Raw genomic sequence first — 23,182 nt, 5'->3', positions numbered from 1 at the left:
CGATGAACCTCTGCCCCAAAATTTCCAGAACGGCCTGTTATAGCGCCACCAGGAGGCCGCTTTGTGCAAAACAAGTTTTTGCACAGTACACCTACAGATTTTGTCCAAACATCACAATTGGTACACAGTCTCTCTAGAGCCATTCAACGAAACGGGTCTTTCAGATTTCTCACACTCCATCCTGATTGGTTAAGATTGGCTTCCAAAGTTCACAGGAGTGCTCAGTTTCAAACAAAATGCTGCAAATCATGAACACATCGCGTGATTTCCGTGAAATTGTGCACGCACATTCCCACTAGGCCGAGGAAGAAATGCCACATGAACAATTTCAACTCAGCCTCAAGGTGGCGCTATAACTGGCCGAAAAGTGTTTTTACCTCTAACTGCACGGATCTGTGGATAACTTTGTATGCCAACTCCCTAGAGGCCAAGGAAGAACCTTTGCCTGGATTTTTTTTACTTTTGTTGCCCTTTTATCCAACCACCAGATGAAGGCAAGCTGCAATGTCCTACATCCCTATCCTGGTGGAGACCTGTGCCCAGAAGGGCACTTTTTCTAGTTTGTAATGTGATGCGAGTTGGTCATGAATCCTTTTGTATGTAATTAGAATCCTGTTTATTCCGTTCAAATGGTGATCTGTTTTATTCAGTGTTTACTGATCTAGTAAATTCACAGAAATATCAAATTGGCTGTTTTATTGTTGATTCAGGCTTTCTGCCTCTACATATCCTCTAAAGTGGATAGAGCCCCACCCGCTAATTTAGTCACTACAAGTTTTGGCTGGACAGGAAGTCATCATGCCTATTCGGGTGATTGTATAATTTAGTGTAATATACGTAATGTAGCTGGGGAATTGCTAGATGGCAGTGACAGAGGATTCTAAAGAGCATAGGACATAAACTCATAACGTCACACATGCACACAACCCAGCCCTCCAGGCCATTAGGATGCCCAGCCCCAGCGAGCAGAATCTTTTACCATCCATACAAGCTTCACTTTTCCTCTGTGGAGTTTGAAAAGAAATTAACCCATTCTGAACGGGCACCCATTTTGGTGTCAGCATCATGTTATGCTTTAGCTATTTAAAAATAGCAGATCTACAAGCTCATATCGCGCCACCGAGTGGCGCGATACGAGCTTGTAGGTCTGCTATTTTTGAAAATTTGAAGAACGACTGACATTTTTAGAATCTGATCTCAGGTCAGAATGGGTTCATCAGACCAGTGTGTGTCCGGCGGAAACCTCGTATGAATCTGATCTCAGGTCAGAATGGGTTAAGCCATGGAAACCCTCTTGTGTCGTGTGAAGGCCATAGTGGCTTGAATAGCGCAAAAGCATGGGTATAGGAAGATGGATCTCAGGATGTTACCAAGGCAACATGAAGATCGACTTTAGCCTCTGAAAGCAGCCTATTACCTTTTTTCAGGCCAGCAATTTTTCAGAATCTAAATTGAGTTCATGTAGCAATCCATTTCATTCTGCTGGCCGTCACTGCCTACTTTACCCCTTTGCGATCCAAGAGAGTATTCCACTGAACTGACCCCCTATCCTGACTCCAACCCCTCTCTAACCACATGCTTTGCAGAGTGTGAGTGGGTGGGTGTCTGTGTCTGTGTGTGTGTGTGTGTATCTGTCTCCATCTGTGTGTGTTTGTGCTCCGTGAGGTGGAGTGAAGTGAGCCAGCACCATTGTCTGCCTCCCCCGTTCCAGGCTTTGTGCAGACTGCCTACTTGATAGAAGAGAGCTCTCTCATTAAAATCCATGTCATCTCTCTCAGGCACTTTGCACTCCTGCTCCCTTCACCACCTACACCTACGCACATAAGAGATCCATTCATGCCGACAGCCCCTCTACAGATTCAACTGCACTTCACAGCTCAAACAATTCCACAAAGTACAGAGAGCAGTAAGACGTGCAGGGAACAAAGTTTCAACCTGGGTGGATTAACAGTCCATGTCCCAGACCTCCCAATGGGACCTAATCTATTGTCTCATCACAGTTTTACAAGTACCAAATTTAACACCCTTATCACCCCTCATGAGTTTCCATGTCTGATTTCAGTCCAGTCAAATTAGGTGTTATGTTTATGATAGTTATTTAAAATATAATTTGAGCGTATTATACAGTAATATTTAAGGATGACTAATAGTTAAGGACTAATGCTCATTATAATATGGTACCATTTTTGTCTACTCGTCTGTTTCTCAGAGGAGAGCTGTGGACAGTTCTGAAACCCACCCACCAGTTTCATCATCGATGAGGAACCCAAGCTAATAGAAACTGCAGGCGTTCTATTCCTGGAAAGTTGGCATGCTATAATGGAAGCCACATTGTTCGTGCATTAATAAAATAAAATAAATATTATTTAGTTTGGAAAAAAAATAAACTGCCTAACAGTGATTGTCACTGGTAGGCTGGAGTGGTTTCTGAAGTGTCCACAGCCCTCCTGTGAGACAGACAGATTTTTATAATGACCACCAGAGAGGACCAGTTACTGTATATGACGATTGGTTGAAAATGGGTGAAGTCATCCTTTAACAAATATACTAATAGAGCTATTTGTCATTTTTGGGTGGTTGTACAAATTGCAAGAATGAGTATTTCAACTTCATGTTGGGCACGCAGAACTATGTGTAATTGTTTTTGCACATTGTATAGTGTATACTTAAGCAATAAGCCACGAGAGGTCTCAGGTTACCGGGTATTTTACACTGGCTGGGGGTGTATCTTCTACCCCCCAGCCAGTGTAAAATACCCGGGATGCTGGGGCCTCGAGTGGCTTATTGCTTTTCTAAAACGGTTACAAACATATAGCAATATAAAACGATTGAATTCACAAAAGTACCTACGCTTTGCTCCACCAAAGCGAGCCACATCACTTCCTTGTTTTGCTCGGCAGGTAGCCCCAGTGATTGAAGGAGTGGGTTATCGGTGGAATTTACACTGGTCACGTGACGGTAACCAGCCAATCGGAATCAAGTATTGGGACAACCCGTTTTAGAAATTCACTCTGACAACACATTTCTCTCACACTCACACACACACACACACACACATGCACCTCTTCCTTGTTCCCCCCAAAACCCTGCACACTTCCCTTAAAGAACCCATGGTGAATTATCATGATGGAACATGGATATTCAGCCATTCCTCACCAATTATACAACAAATCTATTGTATTTATGCCCAAGCTGAGATTGGGCCATTGCAACGGTGAAGATTTTCTTCAATCTTTTTATTTTTTATTTTTCTCAAACCAAATTATTTCCAGAGCAAATATACAGTATATACATAATGAAGGTCAGGTTTTACGTGAATGCACACCTGCTGGCTTCGGTTACTTGGGCATCCTGCTCTCCAGGCTTAGTGTTGGGCTGTGTGGTTTACGCATGTTAATGTAAAAGAGTAGGCCGAGGGCAGCAAGTGGCGACTAATGAGCAGTGCCTTGTCGTCTGAGACTGAAGAGGAAGCAGGGCTCATTTGGATTGTAAATGCCTCCTCTGCCTTTTTTTTATACTGTTCTTGTCGTCACACATTAAATACGGCTCCAGATTACATTAAATGTAATCTGTAGGTCTGGCTTCAAAGCTTCCCCAGGGATGCATCATTTATGATAGAATCCACTGTTTTCTTCCTGTGCCCTCGATGTTTGAGCCTCTAATGTGCACATAGGAATATTTATGTAGATTTATGAATTGAACACGGGTTATTTATGCAGTTTCTGTATAATTCTGTCATTTTTGTCCTTCTCTCTCTGCCTATCTCTTAGTGTGTGCTCTACCTCTGGTCGCTTAAGATCAACCACCCCACCACACTGTTTCTCCTGCGAGGGAACCACGAGTGCCGACACCTAACCGAGTACTTCACCTTCAAACAGGAATGTAAGTGAAGTTTGGCTTTTATAAATAACCTTGTTTTGTCTGGACACGATCACAAAATGCATGCGAAGAGCATTGGCATGGCATTGAGAAAGCATTGTTGGTCTTGTCGACCCTTGAGTTCAGAACTTCCGCTCTTGGCTAAAGTCGGGGTTCCTTCAATTTTGGGAAAACTGGGCCCTTTCGAAGGAATAATTACTCGTTTGGCTCCGATGTGTTGGATTAGCCAAAAACAATACCTTGGGTAAAGCATTTATTAGTTAAAAAAATTGGAACTGGTATTTGAATTGTTAGAAGTATTTGTTTATTTTATCAGTCAGAAGTAGATGACAGAGAATAATAATACATTCATTGAGGTATTAAGGCACAGATAGTAGTCATATTTCTGGTGTTTTACACACATCTCAAACAGAAAGGCAGGCATACCCTCTCTAAAATGCCAGAATCTTCATATCTGACTTGAATCTCTGATGAAAATTACAGCGCACAGTGCAATTTCATCCCAAAAGCCACACTTTTCCACATACACTCACAAGGAAATATTTAAAAATGAAGGGCATTTGTACAACCACAAATATGATCTAGCTGCTGGCTTAGGCAATGTTGGTAAAAACCAACCAAGCGCTGAATATGTGCATTTCTGAACACAGATACAGCATTCGCAAGATGTACTTCATGTCCACTAAACAGAATGTGGCCTCTCTAGATATCAGGGGATTGAACATGTTAAATGCTCAAGGAGGAGATTGCTGCTACAGTGTGAATCCTTTTGGATTTACACCCTGTCTCTCAAAGGAATAAACAAGGAGTTTCCAAACATCCATTTTCTATAACTATAACCATTTTTAACTCTCTTAGTCTTGCAATGCAGTAGCCACTAGCCACTTTATTTTCACTTTTCTACAAGGGTGCCTTGGTCTCATCTTGTTTTGCATTTTTAACTCTGTTATATTTTAGACTCAATATTAAGTTTCCTGATTATTTAAATCTCTCTAGGTTTTAATAATCATGCTGTCCATTGCTTTTTTCACTGTTGTGTTATGGATATAAATGTTGAACACTATTATTTTTACCTCATTATCCTATTGTGTTGTTCCACCCATTAACATGACCTGTGGGTGGGGTGACTGGGGTCCACACATCTTGAGTGAGTTTGACACGATTGACTGGAAACATTTGCAGGTTTTATTATTTTTCTTCATGATCTTTTCGAACCCAGCACAACGCCTCAACTAAGTGGTGTGCTGGTGTGAGGCTGTGAGCCTTTGTTTGAGAGGGAGAACAAGAAATCAGTGTGAAGCTTAATTTATGCTTGGGTGAAAAAGTTTTGCTCAACTAGAAACCAAAACACTTTGGCCGACCGCAGAATGTAATTTGTCAGTTTGCAAATAGCTTTCAATCCTAAATGTCTCCTCCCTTTCAGGGTGGAGGCGGAGGACACTGCATGACAGAGATACTTAAACATAATTACTTTATAATAAGAGTACTCATTAGCATGTGTTTAAACTAATTGGGTAAATAAAAGATGGTTTGCATTTATTTATTTATTTGACAGGGACAAAGCTCACTAATCAACATGTCAGTTTTCACATCAACGTAAATGTGCCAGAGTTAGCCAAAGCTACATTTCATCTGTAGTCCCATTAAAGCAGATTGCTTAATTTATATTATTGCAGAATCTCTTGCTAGCCTTAAGTGATATATCACATCAGCAATCTGAATTTATTCTAATATTAATAATAATATTGCCGGTATCTTGGAACATTTAGGGGCATATGATCCCTTTCAGTGGTCAAGATACTTGTCTGGTCTCGATCGAACCATACAGTTACTGAGCCAATAGATTAGCTTCTCCTTAAAAGGAAATACGTCCTGCCTTCCTTAATCTCACCTGTAGTGTTGTGCAAGTCACACTGCAGCTCATGAAAATATTGCAAGCCGTGCCCCAAACAAAAGAGCTTTGCTGATCACTGCCTGCAAAACACCCAGTAAGGCAACGCCTGAGAGAGCAGATAAAACTGTCCCGTTTTTATTTGTTGTTGCTGTTGGTATATTTCCAAAAGTGAGTTAGCAGATCAAGGTTTAGGCTTTAGAGCCTTACTGAAGGACACTTTGATGGAACATAGAACAACAATATTTTGCATTTGACCTTTATTTATAGTACAGTTTAGTCCCATTGAGATACAGCATCACAATTACGAGGGGGGCCCTTGTCCTCTCACTCTTTTTCCAGTAGCAAAGTTTACCACATGTCTGTTTTGTTTTAATGTCAGGTAAAATCAAATACTCAGAGCGGGTGTATGATGCCTGCATGGAGGCCTTCGATTGCTTGCCCCTCGCTGCCCTCCTCAACCAACAGTTCCTGTGTGTACATGGCGGACTTTCACCAGAAATCAACTGCCTTGACGACATTAGGAAAGTATGTGATACAACCACTCTGATACAACCATATGAATCTACAAAATATGTTGACATATTTCAATATTGCAATATTTATTTTAAACCACTGCACAATATTTAGATGAATTAATGCAGGTAATTGATTTGTAGCTTTTTACTCATCATACTATAATTCTAACAATGTCTGAATGTCAGAAACAAACACTTATCTCCTCATTGCCTGCACCAATCGCTCCCACTTTTCACACAGGCATTGACCATATGAATATGGAGGTCTTAACGGAGCCCTTTTTTCGATTTGACACATTAATTATTAATAATGAATTGGGCAAATATCTCACAACGGGTAAGGGCTAGTGAGTATAATCGAATAACATTTTTTCTACACTAAAGGTACACATCAGCATTTCATTAGCGCAAAATCGGAATGTGACAAAATCGGACGGCTTGTTGTGAAGCATCATGAACGCATGTGAAACTAAGACTGCGATTCAGATGCCAAGGATTCAACAGTGATGTCACTGTTATGCTTATGCAACACGGAAGTAGCAAGGACTCAAAGCTGTTTATAAACAAGGGGCTAGCTTCCTGCTCGTGAACTACAGTGACCTGAAATCACTGGCGAATCCTTGGTATTGTGACAGAGTCAACTTTTCTCCGCTGGAAGGTTATATTCATGGATTCCTTGATCTCCCCCAGCGGGACATGCATCGAGGCCCTCCCTGGGGAGACGCCCGAGAAGCATCCTAACCAGATGACAAAACCACCTAAGCTGGCTCCTTTCCAAGCTAAGAAGCAGCGACTCTGCTCAGAGTCTCTCCCACGTGACTGAACCTCTCACCCTATCTCTAAGGGATATATGCCAGCCACCCGTCTGAGAAAACTCATTTTGGCAGCTTGTATCAGAAAAGTCTTGAATTATAAAAAAGTTTGAATAATTTAACTAGTAAGACGCCTGAGGGCGAGAAGCGACCTCGCCCTAAAGGGCCAATGCACGCATCCGCCTGAGTGACAGCAGGCAGCTGGGCGAGCGCTGGTGCTTTGGCATGGGGGGTAATTAATTTAATTAATTTTCGGGCCTGTTGAGAACTCTGTTTTCGCCGGCTGCCGGGCACGGCAGCACTAATAACTTTGGGGCAGGCCCGTCTAGAGTTTGAATGGACAGGTATCAGACTATCAGTCAAAAGGGAGACATCGAAGAGGAAGGATGGATGGGGAAGGATCAACATATGGAATGTCAGATCAGGTAGCTCCATATATGGAGATCTAAGGATTTGAGGTTTGAGTTCAGATGTCGAGTTGCTGGCCAATATTGATGACATCAGATATCTCCATCCCTGATGTCACGTGATGTCATGTGCTCCATCCCTGATGTCACGTGATGTCATGTACTCCATCCCTGATGATGTCACGTGCCCGGCCAACACACAAACTGACGGGAAATGTGCGATTCCATAGTTAACTGCAACCTTCACATAAAATGTTTGAGTACTACTGGTCTATGGCACGTCCATATTAAGTTTGTGTGTTGTGTGTTTTGTTCCCTGTAGTTAGACAGGTTTAAAGAGCCTCCAGCCTTTGGGCCCATGTGTGATCTCATCTGGGCTGACCCCGGTGAGGACTACGGCAGTGAAAAGACATCCGAACACTTTAACCACAACTCTGTCAGAGGCTGCTCGTACTTTTTCAGGTATCAGAGCTTTTATTCTACCAAGAAAGGCTAGTCAAAAAAAGAAGGAAAACAAAAGAGCTAATTCAATATGTAGGCATCACAAAGCTGTAATCTTTCAATGGAGAGACAGTGGTGACAGGTTGTCACACAAATGATGTTGCAAAAATGTAACACCTGGTAATCAAGCCTGTGTCTCCCGCGAGGAAATCCAACGTCTTGACCACTAAGCAATTGGCAAAAGGCAATTGCCTATGGCTCAGGGGAGATATTAGACTTTTGAGGCCATCAGGCTGAGGTTGTGAGCCACTTTGCAATACACTAAACAATACTGCTAGATTTTTCTCAAACACAGTATATGAATTGAAGCTTACCCCTTCTGACTTTTAAATTTTATATATAGAAAATATTTATAGAAAAGTTGCCATTTGATGCTGCTAATTCTATTGTTTTTGGTGAGAAACCCTGTTTTATGTATATATAAAGTAGTTTTCTGGTGTTCTGAATAAGTGTCAACAAAATTAAACTGAAATGAAATTACATAATTCATATAAAGTTCTACAAGAAAATCACAGTTAGGATTTGTTTTCTCGCCAATTCTTTGCACATTAGAACGGTAAATGAATGAATAAAATCAGCATTCATTGAGCCAGACTTGTACCGAGTCTCATCTCCAGTGCAATGCATTGATGTGCTAATTGTCAGGAAACTGTTCCATTTCAGACTACTGTTGATCTAATTAGTTGCAGGTGGCTAGCTAATTTCCTGAACAGTCTATCAGCAGTGGGCTGGTTGAGGAGGCGTGGCTGGGCCAGAAGGAATAGGCTGTTAAAAGCCCAGCCATTGCCTCGTCAAGCTCAGCCGAGCTCTTTCTCTGAGCTCTTTTAGTCAGACTAACCTCCATCTGTGTTCCAAAATCGCAGTGTGAACCGGTCTGGAGCGGATGGTAATTTACGTCATGTTGTAGTCACTATTTTGTAGTCATCAGGCAGGAAACCACAATACGGAATAAGAAGTACCCATTCTTCATAGTACTGATCCCGCCTTGTGGTTTCCTGCCAGATGATCACAAATCATTGACTACAACATGATGAAAGTTACCAACCGCTCCCCGACCGGATCATGAACCCGAAATGGAATGCTGCCCAGGCTATAGTCAGACTGGTTGGCTGTACCCACAAAGTCTGTCTGGTTTGCTGTACCCCCTCACACAGTCTCTGTCTGGATGGCTGTACCCCCTCACAGTCTCTTGTCTGGTTGGCTGTACCCCCTCACAGTCTCTTGTCTGGTTGGCTGTACCCCCTCACAGTCTCTGTCTGGTTGGCTGTACCCACACAGTCTGTCTGGTTGGCTGTACCCCCTCACAGTCTGTCTGGTTGGCTGTACCCCCTCAGTCTCTGTCTGGTTGGCTGTACCCCCTCACAGTCTGTCTGGTTGGCTGTACCCACTCACAGTCTCTGTCTGGTTGGCTGTACCCACACAGTCTGTCTGGTTGGCTGTACCCCCTCACAGTCTCTGTCTGGTTGGCTGTACCCTCTCACAGTCTCTGTCTGGATGGCTGTACCCACTCACAGTCTGTCTGGTTGGCTGTACCCCCTCACAGTCTCTTGTCTGGTTGGCTGTACCCCCTCACAGTCTCTTGTCTGGTTGGCTGTACCCCCTCACAGTCTCTTGTCTGGTTGGCTGTACCCCCTCACAGTCTCTGTCTGGTTGGCTGTACCCCCTCACAGTCTGTCTGGTTGGCTGTACCCCCTCACAGTCTCTTGTCTGGTTGGCTGTACCCCCTCAGTCTCTTGTCTGGTTGGCTGTACCCCCTCAGTCTCTTGTCTGGTTGGCTGTACCCCCTCACAGTCTCTGTCTGGTTGGCTGTACCCCCTCACAGTCTGTCTGGTTGGCTGTACCCTCACAGTCTCTGTCTGGTTGGCTGTACCCCTTCAGTCTCTGTCTGGTTGGCTGTACCCCCTCAGTCTCTGTCTGGTTGGTTGTACCCCCTCACAGTCTCTGTCTGGTTGGCTGTACCCACACAGTCTGTCTGGTTAGCTGTACCCCCTCACAGTCTCTGTCTGGTTGGCTGTAACCACACAGTCTGTCTGATTGGCTGTACCCCCTCACAGTCTCTGTCTGGTTGGCTGTACCCTCTCACAGTCTCTGTCTGGTTGGCTGTACCCACACAGTCTGTCTGGTTGGCTGTACCCCCTCACAGTCTCTGTCTGGTTGGCTGTACACCCTCACAGTCTCTGTCTGGTTGGCTGTACCCCCTCACAGTCTCTCTCTGTCTGGTTGGCTGTACCCCCTCACAGTCTCTGTCTGGTTGGCTGTACCCCCTCACAGTCTCTGTCTGGTTGGCTGTACCCCCTCACAGTCTCTCTCTGTCTGGTTGGCTGTACCCCTTCAGTCTCTTGTTGGGTTGGCTGTACCCTCTCACAGTCTCTGTCTGGTTGGCTGTACCCACACAGTCTGTCTGGTTGGCTGTACCCCCTCACAGTCTCTGTCTGGTTGGCTGTACCCCCTCACAGTCTCTGTCTGGTTGGCTGTACCCCCTCACAGTCTCTGTCTGGTTGGCTGTACCCCCTCACAGTCTCTGTCTGGTTGGCTGTACCCCCTCACAGTCTCTCTCTGTCTGGTTGGCTGTACCCCTTCAGTCTCTTGTTGGGTTGGCTGTACCCACTCAGTATCTGTCTGGTTAGCTGTACCCACTCAGTCTCTTGTCTGGTTGGCTGTACAGTCTCTTCTCTGGTTGGCTGTACCCCCACAGTCTTGTCTCTGGTTGGCTGTACCCTCACAGTCTCTTGTCTGGTTGGCTGTACCCCCACAGTCTCTTGTCTGGTTGGCTGTACCCTCACAGTCTCTTGTCTGGTTGGCTGTACCCCCACAGTCTCTTGTCTGGTTGGCTGTACCCCCACAGTCTCTTGTCTGGTTGGCTGTACCCCCACAGTCTCTTGTCTGGTTGGCTGTACCATAGACATAAAAAGGTAGACGCCTCCTCAGGCTCTGCGGCCTCTGTAGGGGTGCAGGCACACTTGTCGCGTCAAATACCGCCTAGATCAGGTGTCTCTTACGCCTTACAGGTTTTTAAAGATGAAGCCGTGCACTAGCGTCAGAAACCAGGAAGAGACTGCTGTTCTAGGCGCTCTTGGCGCTATGTACCCTATCTCGGACGTCATTACAGGGGAGGCAAGCTTCTGCATGCGTCAATGAAGGGGGAGTTCGGTAGGCAAATCAGAGATGCTTGCTTTGGCAATTTAAACATTTGTTTCCTCATGCTGTGACCCCTCCAAAATAATCATATTTGAACTGTGGACCCCCCTCCCTGACAAGCACTTGGAATGTAGGAGTTGAGACATTCAATTTAGTTTGACTCTGTTCCACAGATAAACATTGTGGAAATAGCCGTGTTGGGCTATCATGTGGGGAATAAAATGGAGAAAACGCTTGCGTACTGAGGGCTCCAATGCGACAGATGCTTTTATTGTACCTTAAGTGACTGTGACGTTTCGAGCACAAGGCAGTTCCTCAGACTAAATGTGAAAACAGAGAAACACATCTTTATACAACCCACTGGAACAATCAACATGATCACATGGAATGTAAGACAGCTGTGGTGTGGACAATCTGTGGCCAAAAAAAACAAGTCAAGACTCAAGATGGTAAGGGACATCCCAAGTGTGGGTTGGGGATGGGCATGTCATTGTTCTCTTTTCCGCCATCATGTGGGGGAGCATTGAGACCAATATTGTCCGGCTAATATATTGTCATGCTGTTCAATCAGTCAAACCTATATGTAAACGGCAGTAAACAACAGACTTATGGCTTGGCTCTAGTCACACAGGCCACACAAACACATTTATATATGATGTATATACCAAAGAAGTCTTTCACTGTCTCTCAGTTTGTGGCATACTATTACAATTATGTTAATAGTTAAAGATTTACTGGTCATTAAGAAACAATCAAGTCATATGGATCTCGGTATCCACATGATGGCACCGTGTGGCACATGGCACCAGTCTGCAATGTGAATTGCAGACTTCAAGTGGCCAGCTGTTTATTACGACTATTATAGTAGTATCATATTTGGTCATGGTTTAAGCCAATCAGAGTTGATTTCCAATTATAATTTATAAAATTAAAGTTAAATATTATTATATCAAAATAAATAGATTTGTGGAGGTATTTCTGTCGCCTACTGACAGCATGTATACAAAGTTTGATGCTGATCGTCGAGCGGTCTGATATTAGGTCTGGATAGTGGATACACACTGATACAGTTTTCTTCTTTCTCTTTGTGTGTCATCTTCTGTGGAATAGGTCATAATCACTATTGCTATTGTAAAGCAATGCTATTCTGAGGCTGTTTATTAGTATGTGAGGTTCTGCATGTCTGATGGCCAGCTGACTCAGGGGAAACTTGTGCTTTTGCAGCATCTGGAAATTCTCTCTGCCTGTCAGGAAACCTTTGCTGCCAAACCACTGTGGTGTATCAAACAAGGCATTGTCATAGACATTAACATGTGTGTACTAATAATTTATTCTGATGTCTCTCTCTCTCTCTCTCTCTTTGTACTTCTCTTATCCATCTCTGTCACAGTTACTCAGCGGTGTGCGACTTTTTGGTAAATAATAACCTGCTGTCGGTAATAAGGGCCCACGAAGCGCAGGATGCCGGGTAGGTCAGCATAACGACGCGCCTCTGTGTATCACAGTAGTTTATCTTCAGGTGTTGTCTAATTAATTAATTGTCGTCGTTTTCTTTGGGGCACAGGTATCGGATGTACAGAAAGAGCCAGACTACAGGCTTCCCTTCACTAATCACAATCTTTTCTGCTCCAAATTACTTGGACGTCTACAACAACAAAGGTTTGAGCTAGCGCTCTCTCTCTCTCTCTCTCTCTCTTCAAATGGGCTTCATTGGCATGAGAAAACATACGTGCAATGAAATGGGAATAGAGAAAAGTGTAAACAGAGCTGTGTTTCATTGCAACTTTACAAAAAATATATCTTCACAAAACCATCCGAATTGTGCATTTGCTGTCATAAGAAGTTATACATCCACATAGGAAAAGTTAGCTTGGGATAAACTTTCTCTCTCTCTCTCATTAGCTGCCGTATTAAAATATGAGAACAACGTGATGAACATCCGACAGTTCAACTGCTCTCCCCATCCTTACTGGCTTCCCAACTTCATGGACGTCTTTACGTGGTCTCTGCCTTTTGTTGGGGAAAAAGGTTTGTTTCATTCTCTCTGCACTAGATGTACTCCTATTGTTGTTCTCTCCCCATACAGTGGACAATGTGATGGACAAGGGGGTTCCTAGTTCCCATGATAGAATTTCTGCTATATCCAGACAGGGAGTCTGGGAATCTGGGGAGTACTTGTTGTTATGTGTTGTGTGTTATTCAGCCTTTTTCTACGAAATATATTGTTCGATCCTTTCTCAAAATGTGCAATGGGTTTTATTTGACGCGGCTAAGGTGGAGTTGTATGTTTTCATGTAATTTTGGCTTCGTAATAAAGCGTCCTCCCTCTGCACCCACAGTGACGGAGATGCTAGTGAACGTGTTGAACATCTGCTCTGATGATGAGCTCATGTCGGAGGGAGATGACCTTTGTGAAGGTGAGGCTGAGGACACAACAGAGAGAACCCTGGAGCTCAAAGTTCATCCTTTGACCACACTAAGCAGACATGTTGCTGTCTGCATCACAGCCAAAGGCTTCAAACAGGAGTATTTAAAGCTGTCTACTGTAACTAGCGTAAACTAGATGGGAGTTTACATGTATTGCAGTGGTGGTCTCCCTTGCACTAGGGGTTATTGACTGACAGAAATGCTTTACAGTAAATGCAAAAGGTAATGGCATTAATGTCTGTTGAGAGCAGAGGTGAATGTTACTGTGTACCGTGTCTTGGTGTTCATGCGGTTTACTACATGGTTACAGGAGGCACCTCGGCTATGCGCAAGGAGGTCATCCGGAACAAGATCCGCGCCGTCGGAAAGATGGCCCGAGTCTTCTCCGTCCTCAGGTCTGGAATCGCCTCTACTCCTAATAACTCTGTATTGCAGGGAAAGCTTTTGCTGAACATAACAGATCAAATCAACCGGGCTCTACATTAGCATAGAGTGCTGAGGGACTCCACTCGACCACATTTTTTTTTATCAACGTTTTTTTATTAATGTTCACACGAAAATATTATACAACATTTTTCCCCTTTTTTCCCTCCCCTCCCCCCAGAGTTCCCGCTCTGAAAGAGCCACAACCCCGGTATCTTGCACCATATGAAATAAAAGGCACATACAAATATACATAGACATAATAGAAGACTAATAGAAGTATGCAAACAAATAATAATAATAATAAATAATGTATAAAAAATAAAATAAATAAATAAAGACAATAATAATAATCACTCGACCACATTTTAGTGCTTAATCACTCCTTATCACTCCCCCAGCATTTTGAAAAGACTACTCCTTAATCACTCCTTATCATCACTCTCCCATCATTCTGAAAGCATTACTTCAACTGTAAGTCTGCAATTATAATGATATGATCTTATGAACAATGAACCTTTCTATCTGGTCATGGACATCCACATTACTAATCATAATTTTTCTCAAAATGTGCATTTGTGTGAAATATGTTCTGAAAGTACCAATAGTAATCCCTAAATATCAGTCTAGCCATAGTTTTTGTGAGGTTCTGGCTGGGTTTAGGCATAGTTTTGGTGACGTTATGGTTTGGCATAGTGTAAAAACGTAAGGAACTTAAGTAATCATTGTTCTGAAGAAGTTTAATTTATGGAGGTGAGAGGAGTACATCTCACAGTCATCCCCACACTAGCAGGCAGCAGGTTAACATGGAAATGCATTGGAAATTTGAAAGTGTACTATCCTCATTAACTGTGTGCGGACTTAATGTGGCTGTGAAGGGGGGAGGGGTGGTGGCGGTGGGGGCTGTTCGAAATCAAATACTATATAAGTGAGTATCCGAACTCTCTGAGATTTGGGTCCATTCCTAGAATGTTGCGATATTTAATTAGTCAATATCACCCAGCCCTAACACCAAGCTGTATAACATGAAGGCATGCTACTGCGGGGGAAAAAAGGATTTTGTTGGAGAATAAAAGGAAAGTCTGAATAGCCAAATGGAACACACGCACACACACACCCACACGGTGTGTGGGGCTGAAGAATGGAGAGTGTTAATTAAATTGAAAGGAGTCAGTTTGAGTGCACATTCTGAACAATGAAGTTGTGTTTGAAAACATGGCGCCTCCATGAAAGGATTATGAGCTGGCAGCTCATGAGTCACGAATCTTGCACGCCCGGAAGCATAATGCCATTAGTCGTTATTCCAGATAAATGCTGCTGTCCCTAGTCTGTCAGACTGTACAAAAGTGGGCTGGAGAGAGCGGTCAGTTTTGTTTTATGTTCATGGCGTGGCTCCTAGGGATTGAGCTGCCAAAAGACTGTCTGTGTGTCCATGGCCAATCTACTATGGTTGTCTATATGTAAAACAGCAGGAATATACATTCAGAACAATTACTGAAATGTCATAATTATTTGGGATAGTTTGTCTAAATGTAAAAATGCTTGTACTTTGTAAATAGTTAATGGGCATTTAAAAAAAATAACATTGACATTCTCGCAAATGATTGTTATTCATTCTAGTCACATGAAACTGTCCCCTAGCAACATTTCACCACACGGCTCTTCATTTTTGGTACAATTTACAATTTACAATTTAGGCATTTAGCAGACGCTCTTAATCCAGAGCGACTTACATTTAAGCAAGAACAAAAGCATGGGAATACATCACATAAAAGCATTTATCAATATCATGAAACATGCGTAAGCTAAGAAAGTAACAGTGGAATATCTATATAATGAAACTATACATGCACTATACATGTAAACTATACATATTTACTACTATGCTATACATATGTACTATGGTAACTTTGCTGCACATGTTTTCAAGATAAAAAAAATTGCCTAAAATTAAATGGAATTGGTAAAGGGGACATGGTCATGTGGTAGCAATTTGTCTAGTTCACATTCTTATCCAGAGCAGGTTGGGGATAAGATGATATCTAAACTGCTAAGCTACTCTGCTGCTGTCCTGTTAAATGACAGGCCTGAAGTGTGTACTATTATGTGTGTGCCTATTCCAGGGAAGAGAGTGAGAGTGTGTTAACACTCAAAGGATTAACTCCCACCGGTACCCTGCCTATGGGAGTGTTGTCAGGGGGCAAACAGACCATAGAGAGTGGTAAGTTGACATTTCATTCCTCTACGTTTTGTATTTTCTTCAAGCCTCCTTGATTTTGTCTGCCCTCACTAACCAAACCCCGACCAGGTCGCCCAGCCAAATCAAAAGTGGGCTGTAATAATTGGTTAGCCTAAATAATATTAACGAGTAAATTCCATTTACTTGATGTTGATAAATGCCATTCATCGGTGGTGGTAGACTAGCCTTATGCATATATCGTATCGGCTCCACTTTTGCTCAGCGATGAACCAGTCGGTCTCCTTTTTGAAGGGTGCTAAATGAATGGTCTCACGCTCACAGCAGGAGAATTTGCCTGCTTTTGGATCAACACGGCCAGCCCACCCTCCCTACCACCTTCCTCCACAGCGCCACAAAGCCTTTGGGCTAGGGCTGTAGGTGGGCTGGCCTGGGGACGTGTGCCTCTCACTTGAAGTGGGCCTTTAACTCCCTGATCTAAAGGTCAGAATGCGGCCTCGACCCACCGGAGGACCCTGTCGGCACACCATGCTGGGGGGTGTAGATTTTCCGTGGTGAGGCATGAGATGAGAGTGATGTGGTGACCTTTTGTTAGAAATGCCATCTGTGTCCATTCCAAAGCTCTCATACTCCCTTCTTAGAGAAATTACCTAGTCAAGTTGAAAATCATATGGGTGGGAATAAATCAGCCGCTTCATAATGTCCTTGTCCTGAGTGACTAGTTTTTGTCTTGACTGTAGAGTGTGTGTGTGTGTGTGTGTGGCAATCTATCAAAAATGCAAAACCTTGTTTCTAAATGCAGGGAAGATTAGTTGCCCCATTCCAGTTTGTTTTTCCAAGTGTCACGGAAAATGAGTACTTAATTGCTGCTGAGGTAGAAAGATGGCTGCTGCTACACTTCCTCGCTGTTATCAGAGCAGAGACTAATTTATCACATACCTGTATACACATTTTTCTGACAAATGAGATGAGATGACACACACACACTCTCACTTATTATTATTTTATTCTCCCAGCTTGTGGTGTTGATTATTCTGCCAGAATAGGTGGTGGTCAAATGGTTGGATTTCTTATTTTAGATCAGGCCTCTTGGTGTGTTTGTGTGATCATGCCTGTGCGTTAATTATGAGTCATTGCCACTGTACTGTATGACTGCGTGTGGGTGTCCAAATGTGCATTTGTTAGTGGCCATGACAGCGGTTTATTACTGTGTCTTTCACAGTGCTTCTACCACATCCCCTCTCATCTCTCCTGACACTTTAAAACTAAACAGAGGTTTCTATCTGTTTTCTCCCTCCCACCCACCAGCCTGTTCACTCGCACTCCTAGTGACTAGCTTTGGTTAATGTTGGAACTCGGTATAATGACTTCTCCATGATGTGATTTAATGTTGAAGAATATAATTTATATAATTCAATCATAATATTTCCTTTTGAGATTACCATGTATGCTGTTCTTCCACTGATTGAAATATGTACTCTACTCTGATGTAAGTAAATAAAAGACATGTTATATGCATATACATAGTTGATTTGTGGAATTATGTATACACATAGAGAACAAAATTAATCTTTTCCAAACGATACTACGGTTTGACTTGTGGCTGGTAATTTTGCAAGCATTATTACAGTGCTGCTGTGGGTGTTGACCTTTTTATGTGCTTTGTTTTCCCTGATAGTGATAATACTGTCAGCTGTATGTGTTAATGCTCTGGTTCTCAAAGTGTGGTCCAGGGACTCCCAGGGGTCCTTGAAGGAGTTCCAAGGGGTCTCCTGCAAATGGAGCAACAGAACTCTAAAGCCCCATTAACTTTTCTAGCTATTAGAAGAAAAAAAGAAGCTGATCTACAAGCTCACAACACGTCACATCACAACATATTGTGAGCTTGTAGAACTACTATTTTTGAGAGGTTTTGACAAATGTTGACAGATCCTCTCTGTCAAAGTGTCTTCATATGGCCTTATGGGGGTCCACGGCCAAATGCATTTCAATTTGGGGGTCCTTGACATGAAAATGTTTGAGAACCACTGGTTTAATGTGACATGTTTGATTTGTTATCTGGTTTCGTTTGACGACTTCTTTCCCCCCCCTCCTCTCACATCTACTCGTACTATACTATAGCCATCATTGAGGCGCCTGAAGGTACGCATGTCTCTCTGTAGGTCAACCCTTGTGTGTGTGATGTGCAACCTTTAACCCATTCTGACCTGAGATCAGATTCATACGAGGTTTCCGCCGGACACACACTGGTCTGATGAACCCATTCTGACCTGAGATCAGATTCTAAAAATGTCAGTCGTTCTTCGATTTTTCAAAAATAGCAGACCTACAAGCTCGTATCGCGCCACTCGGTGGCGCGATATGAGCTTGTAGATCTGCTATTTTTAAATAGCTAAAGTATAACATGATGCTGACACCAAAATGGGTGCCCGGTCAGAATGGGTTAAAAAGACAACCCTCCTTAACGTATCCATGTACTGTTGCATTACTTTTATTTGTGTCACCCTTTTGTGTGTGTTCAATTATGTCACAGATTGGTGTGCTGCAAAACCATTGGCTGCTCTTGCATTATCAGTGACATACATTAATTTTATAATAAATGTATGACTACATACACTGTATACAGACATGCAATTAGAAAACATGAAAACTTTCTTCCTACTCTCGCCAAACGGATCATATTAAAGCCCGACCTACCAATGTCTTCTAATCAATTTGATTAAAGCATTTGTTAATTTATTTAAATTAAGTATTTAACCCTCAATATATAACTTTAATTATACAGTGAACAAGCACACAAGTAAATATAAAATACACCTAAATTAAACTTTTTTTAAATATAGCTGATTTAGAAGCGCATTTTTTTAGTATTTCTTCGCCTATTCTGACATGCCTGTTTGTCATAATAGTCAAGTTATGCTGATATATCTGCCAGACCGAAATATCAGTTGGGCAGGGGGCTCTACCAAATGTGTTATTAAATTATTGTAATATTGTACATTTTGTGCCAGCCAGAAACGTTGGCTATTTGATACACATTAGATACATCCTACAGGAGAAAGTTAATGTCTGTAAAGCAGATGGAACCCTGGCACTACACGGCTTTATTGCAATGTCTGGAGATGCCTTATGTCCCAGAGTGAAGACGTTGCTGCCAGTCACTTGAACAACAGAACAAGTGTTTACCAAGTGCATGCATGTACACGGTTAACCATTTAAATGTCCCTTCTCTGTATCACATCCATTTCATAATTTCCATTTGGTCGATTCAAATTTATATGACACCCCCCCCCCCCCCCCCCTTTTTAAGACACTCCCACCTCCTGTGACCCCTTCCTATGAATATCGAACAGTCCCTAATATAATGGGAATTAGGCCAGTGACAGTCACTTATTTACAAGCAGCAGTAGGCAGAGGTCACATGGGCTCGAGATGTGTAGCCAAAGTGTACCACAGAAAAGCCTTCTAAGACCTGGCTCAGATAAGGCTGGGGACCTCCCCGCTCAAAGGATATTTTCAGAGGGTAATCCTGTTATGCTGCTTGGCTGTTGCTACACTGTCTTCTCTTCTCTGGTCTCCGCCCATCCCTCCTATGTTGACATGTTACACCTAGTGCTTTTCAACACAACTTTTTCTCAGACACTGCACAGCGTGTTCACTTTGATATGAATATCAAATATTAATAGTAGTAACCATAGCCAGATTGCCAGTTAACCACTTCAACCGTACATACGTTATTGACCAGGGTCCCCCAAGGATCTGTACTTGGTCCCCTCATTTTCTCTCTCTTTGCCAAAAATGGCTAATCTGCTATTTTTGCCATTATAACATGCCCTAGGGACGCTAAGGTTCATCTGGTCAAAACAGAATGCATTTGAGAATGCACACTAGTGTGTATTTGTCACATATAACTGGTAGTGCAAGAGTACCCTTTGACTATCATTCCTTGTTGGTGTTAGCTGTAAATCTACCATCTAAAACCTTCACCCTAGGTTATTCCATTTTATCTTGTGTTACTGTTGATGACTTTTTTGTGTTGAATGGTCACTTACAGTCTATTTCTTATTTGCACATGTTTTCTTGGCTGTGGGAACCTTAACGTAAGTGCTCTTTGGTGTGAGGTGTTGTGACGTAGCTTGCCCCACTGAAGTCTGGACACTAGGTGTCACTAGTGTGCATGTGTTGTGTTCACTGGTCTTCTCTGCACTATGCAGACACTGTCTTGTGTGCAGCTGTAACATGGATCATTGGATCTTGACTTTCTCCAGGGAAATGTTTAGGTTGTGATGTATGAATCGAAAGCTAAACCTAAAGAAATGTGTTAGTACAATGCTCAGTGTTCAGTTAACTCTTTGCACTCCCTGTGTTAAATTAGCACTGAGAATTTTACGTTGTTAACTTATGTTTGTTGCCAGTGCATTAATAATGAAAAGGAATAGCCATGTTGACGAAGCAACACTGTTGTCAGTTGCTCCTCATTTCATCACCACATTTCTTCTGCCTTGCAGCCATCCAAGGATTCTCTCCCACAAGGAAGATCCGTAACTTTGAGGAGGCACGCGGCCTGGATAGGATAAATGAGAGAATGCCTCCCCGCAAGGACGGAAAGCAGCCTGACGGCAACACAATCAACGCCAACACTCCCAACAAGAATGGCACCAATGGATAAGCGTGCTGAACACACGTACAGTAGCATGTACGCACGCACATGCACACACCCCACTTCTACTCAACCCCCATCCTACCCAGGCTCTAAATATCTTTTCACTCGTCAATCCTCCTATCTCTTTGTCTGTCTTCTGTTCGCCTACATTCGGAAAGGCAAAGAAACTGGACCCCTCAAAAAGAAAACGCAGCACAAAACAAGGAAACTGTGTTTCCTGCTGGAAAATGACAAAGGTGTTACAGGAGAGCAGGGAGGAAAAAAACGAGAAAAACAAAACAAAAACGTTTTATTTATTAAATGGATTATATTAGATATATTGTATGTAATAGCTACAAAGTATTGAATGAAACAATGAATACATTTCACAATCATTCAAATGTATTATGTACACTGAAGCTATAAATTATAGATAAATGTCAAGGATTGAGACGAAGGAAGAATATTATATCTTGTTAATCTTAGTTGATTTAATCATACAGTGCTGTAGACATACCCTTTATGAAGCAATTTATACTCCGACTTATGATGTCGCATGGCAAAAATAACAGGCCTATAATCTCACAACGTGAAGCATCGTGACCTTGTAGTTCTGCTATCTTTGGCACGCAACGCCATCGTATAAAGTTAAAGTATAAATCACGCTTTAGGATTTCTATTGTCTTCTATGTGCTTGGTAAGGGACCAAATATGAACCAGGTGAGTCCTAGTGTCTCTATTCTGGGATGAACATTATGATATAGGCTTTGACCACAGGAATCCTAGTGTCTCTATTCTGGATTGAACATTCTGGGAAAATAGCAGATATACAAGCTTGCAGCATATTGCTATGTGACACGTAAGCTTGTGTATCGGCTATTTCTGTCTTAACCCATTCTGAACGGGCACCCATTTTGGTGTCGGCATCATGTTATGCTTTAGCTATTGAAAAATAGCAGATCTACAAGCTCATATCGCGCCACCGAGTGGCGCGATACGAGCTTGTAGGTCTGCTATTTTTTTAAGAATCGAAGAACGACTGACATTTCTACAATCTGATCTCAGGTCAGAATGGGTTCATCAGACCAGTGTGTGTCCAGTGGAAACCTCGTATGAATCTGATCTCAGGTCAGAATGGGTTAAGATGTGGTGTAGAGGGAAATAAACAGGGCCTTGTTTGGACCCCTGTGGGACTCTGGTCAACTAAGTATATAGGAAGTACCAATAACATTGCCTCAAGGGGCATTCAGATCTTGCATGCTTTTTGTCAGGAGATCTGATGATTTTTGGAAGGTTATACTTTGTGTGTGTGTGTGTGTCAGTCATTTGAAAGATATACAGTATGTATATGTTTTGAATGGGGAACATTATATAAGGGAAGTAGATTATTTCAGAAAAGTATTGTAAATGATTATTTTATACCTCCCAAGAAAGTTTCACAAATACTTTTGTCATCGTTTTATTTATAACTCGTCCGGGGAAAAACATTGAGTCCCAGAATCACTGAGTGCTGTTTTTGATCAGTGCCCCCGCCCCTCATTCCCATAGAACAGTGGTTCCCAAAGTGGGGTCCTTGAGGGAGTTCCAGGGGGTCCCCAGCTAAATAATAGTTTGGAACCAAATGGACCCTTATGAGTCTGAAATTGGGCGTCCCAGAGAGAGTAATGTCATTAAATGGGGGTCCGTAGACTAATGCATGTCAAACTGGGCGTCCTTCAAATGAAACGGGTTGATAATCTCTTAGAGTTGTAAAAATCTTCTCTTATGGGGGTCCCTGGCATATCCTTTCAAATGGGGTTCCGCGGACTAATTAGTCATTTTGGGGGTCCTTGATATGAAAGGTTTGGGAACCTCTGCCATAGAACATTGTAAGCAAAATGTCCATTTACATTTGCACCCATTGTCATTTCTTAGATTGACAACTTTTTAACTGCTGTTGAATGTTCAAATGATGGGACATAACATCATTGGTACTTGCTATTTAGTAGCTGTAGTGTGCTGTTAATACTAGGGCTGCACATTTATTGTTTAGAATGGAAAACGTATGTGTCCGTCTGAGGGTGATGGTGGGTTATTGCACATTTGCATCTTACAGTATGTTTAACCCATTCTGACCTGAGATCAGATTAAAAAAATGTCTATTACATCCTGACAGTTTAATTATTAACCCATTCTGACCTGAGATCAGATTCTAAAAGTGTCTTCGATTTTTCAAAAATAGCAGACCTACAAGCTCGTATCGCGCCACTCGGTGGCGCGATATGAGCTTGTAGATCTGCTATTTTTAAATAGCTAAAGCATAACATGATGCCGACACCAAAATGGGTGCCCGTTCAGAATGGGTTAA

General features: G+C 42.6%; 1 protein-coding gene across 3 annotated transcripts in view; it reads left to right on the top strand.

The window, feature by feature from the left end:
• ppp3cca (protein phosphatase 3, catalytic subunit, gamma isozyme, a) overlaps window positions 1–21,720 on the top strand; it is a 39,521-nt gene extending 17,801 nt beyond the window's left edge. For 2 of the 3 annotated variants that reach the window (XM_083783171.1, XM_083783169.1), the window contains 11 exons: window positions 3,771–3,882; window positions 6,153–6,298; window positions 7,830–7,969; window positions 12,537–12,614; window positions 12,711–12,805; window positions 13,049–13,174; window positions 13,486–13,563; window positions 13,884–13,968; window positions 16,120–16,217; window positions 18,315–18,335; window positions 20,702–21,720. In XM_083783171.1, the coding sequence (XP_083639297.1) occupies window positions 3,771–3,882; window positions 6,153–6,298; window positions 7,830–7,969; window positions 12,537–12,614; window positions 12,711–12,805; window positions 13,049–13,174; window positions 13,486–13,563; window positions 13,884–13,968; window positions 16,120–16,217; window positions 18,315–18,335; window positions 20,702–20,862 (1,140 nt within the window). In that variant the 3' untranslated portion in view covers window positions 20,863–21,720. The remainder of the gene's footprint in view (window positions 1–3,770; window positions 3,883–6,152; window positions 6,299–7,829; window positions 7,970–12,536; window positions 12,615–12,710; window positions 12,806–13,048; window positions 13,175–13,485; window positions 13,564–13,883; window positions 13,969–16,119; window positions 16,218–18,314; window positions 18,336–20,701) is intronic. The other variant, XM_083783170.1, reaches the window with a different exon arrangement.
• The last annotated feature ends 1,462 nt before the right edge of the window (window positions 21,721–23,182 follow it).

Source organism: Protomyctophum parallelum (assembly GCF_964188405.1).
Source record: "Protomyctophum parallelum genome assembly, chromosome: 15".
NCBI lineage: Eukaryota > Metazoa > Chordata > Actinopteri > Myctophiformes > Myctophidae > Protomyctophum > Protomyctophum parallelum.
The sequence above is the reverse complement of the archived record's forward strand: the minus strand, read 5'-3'. Positions and strand labels throughout refer to the sequence as shown.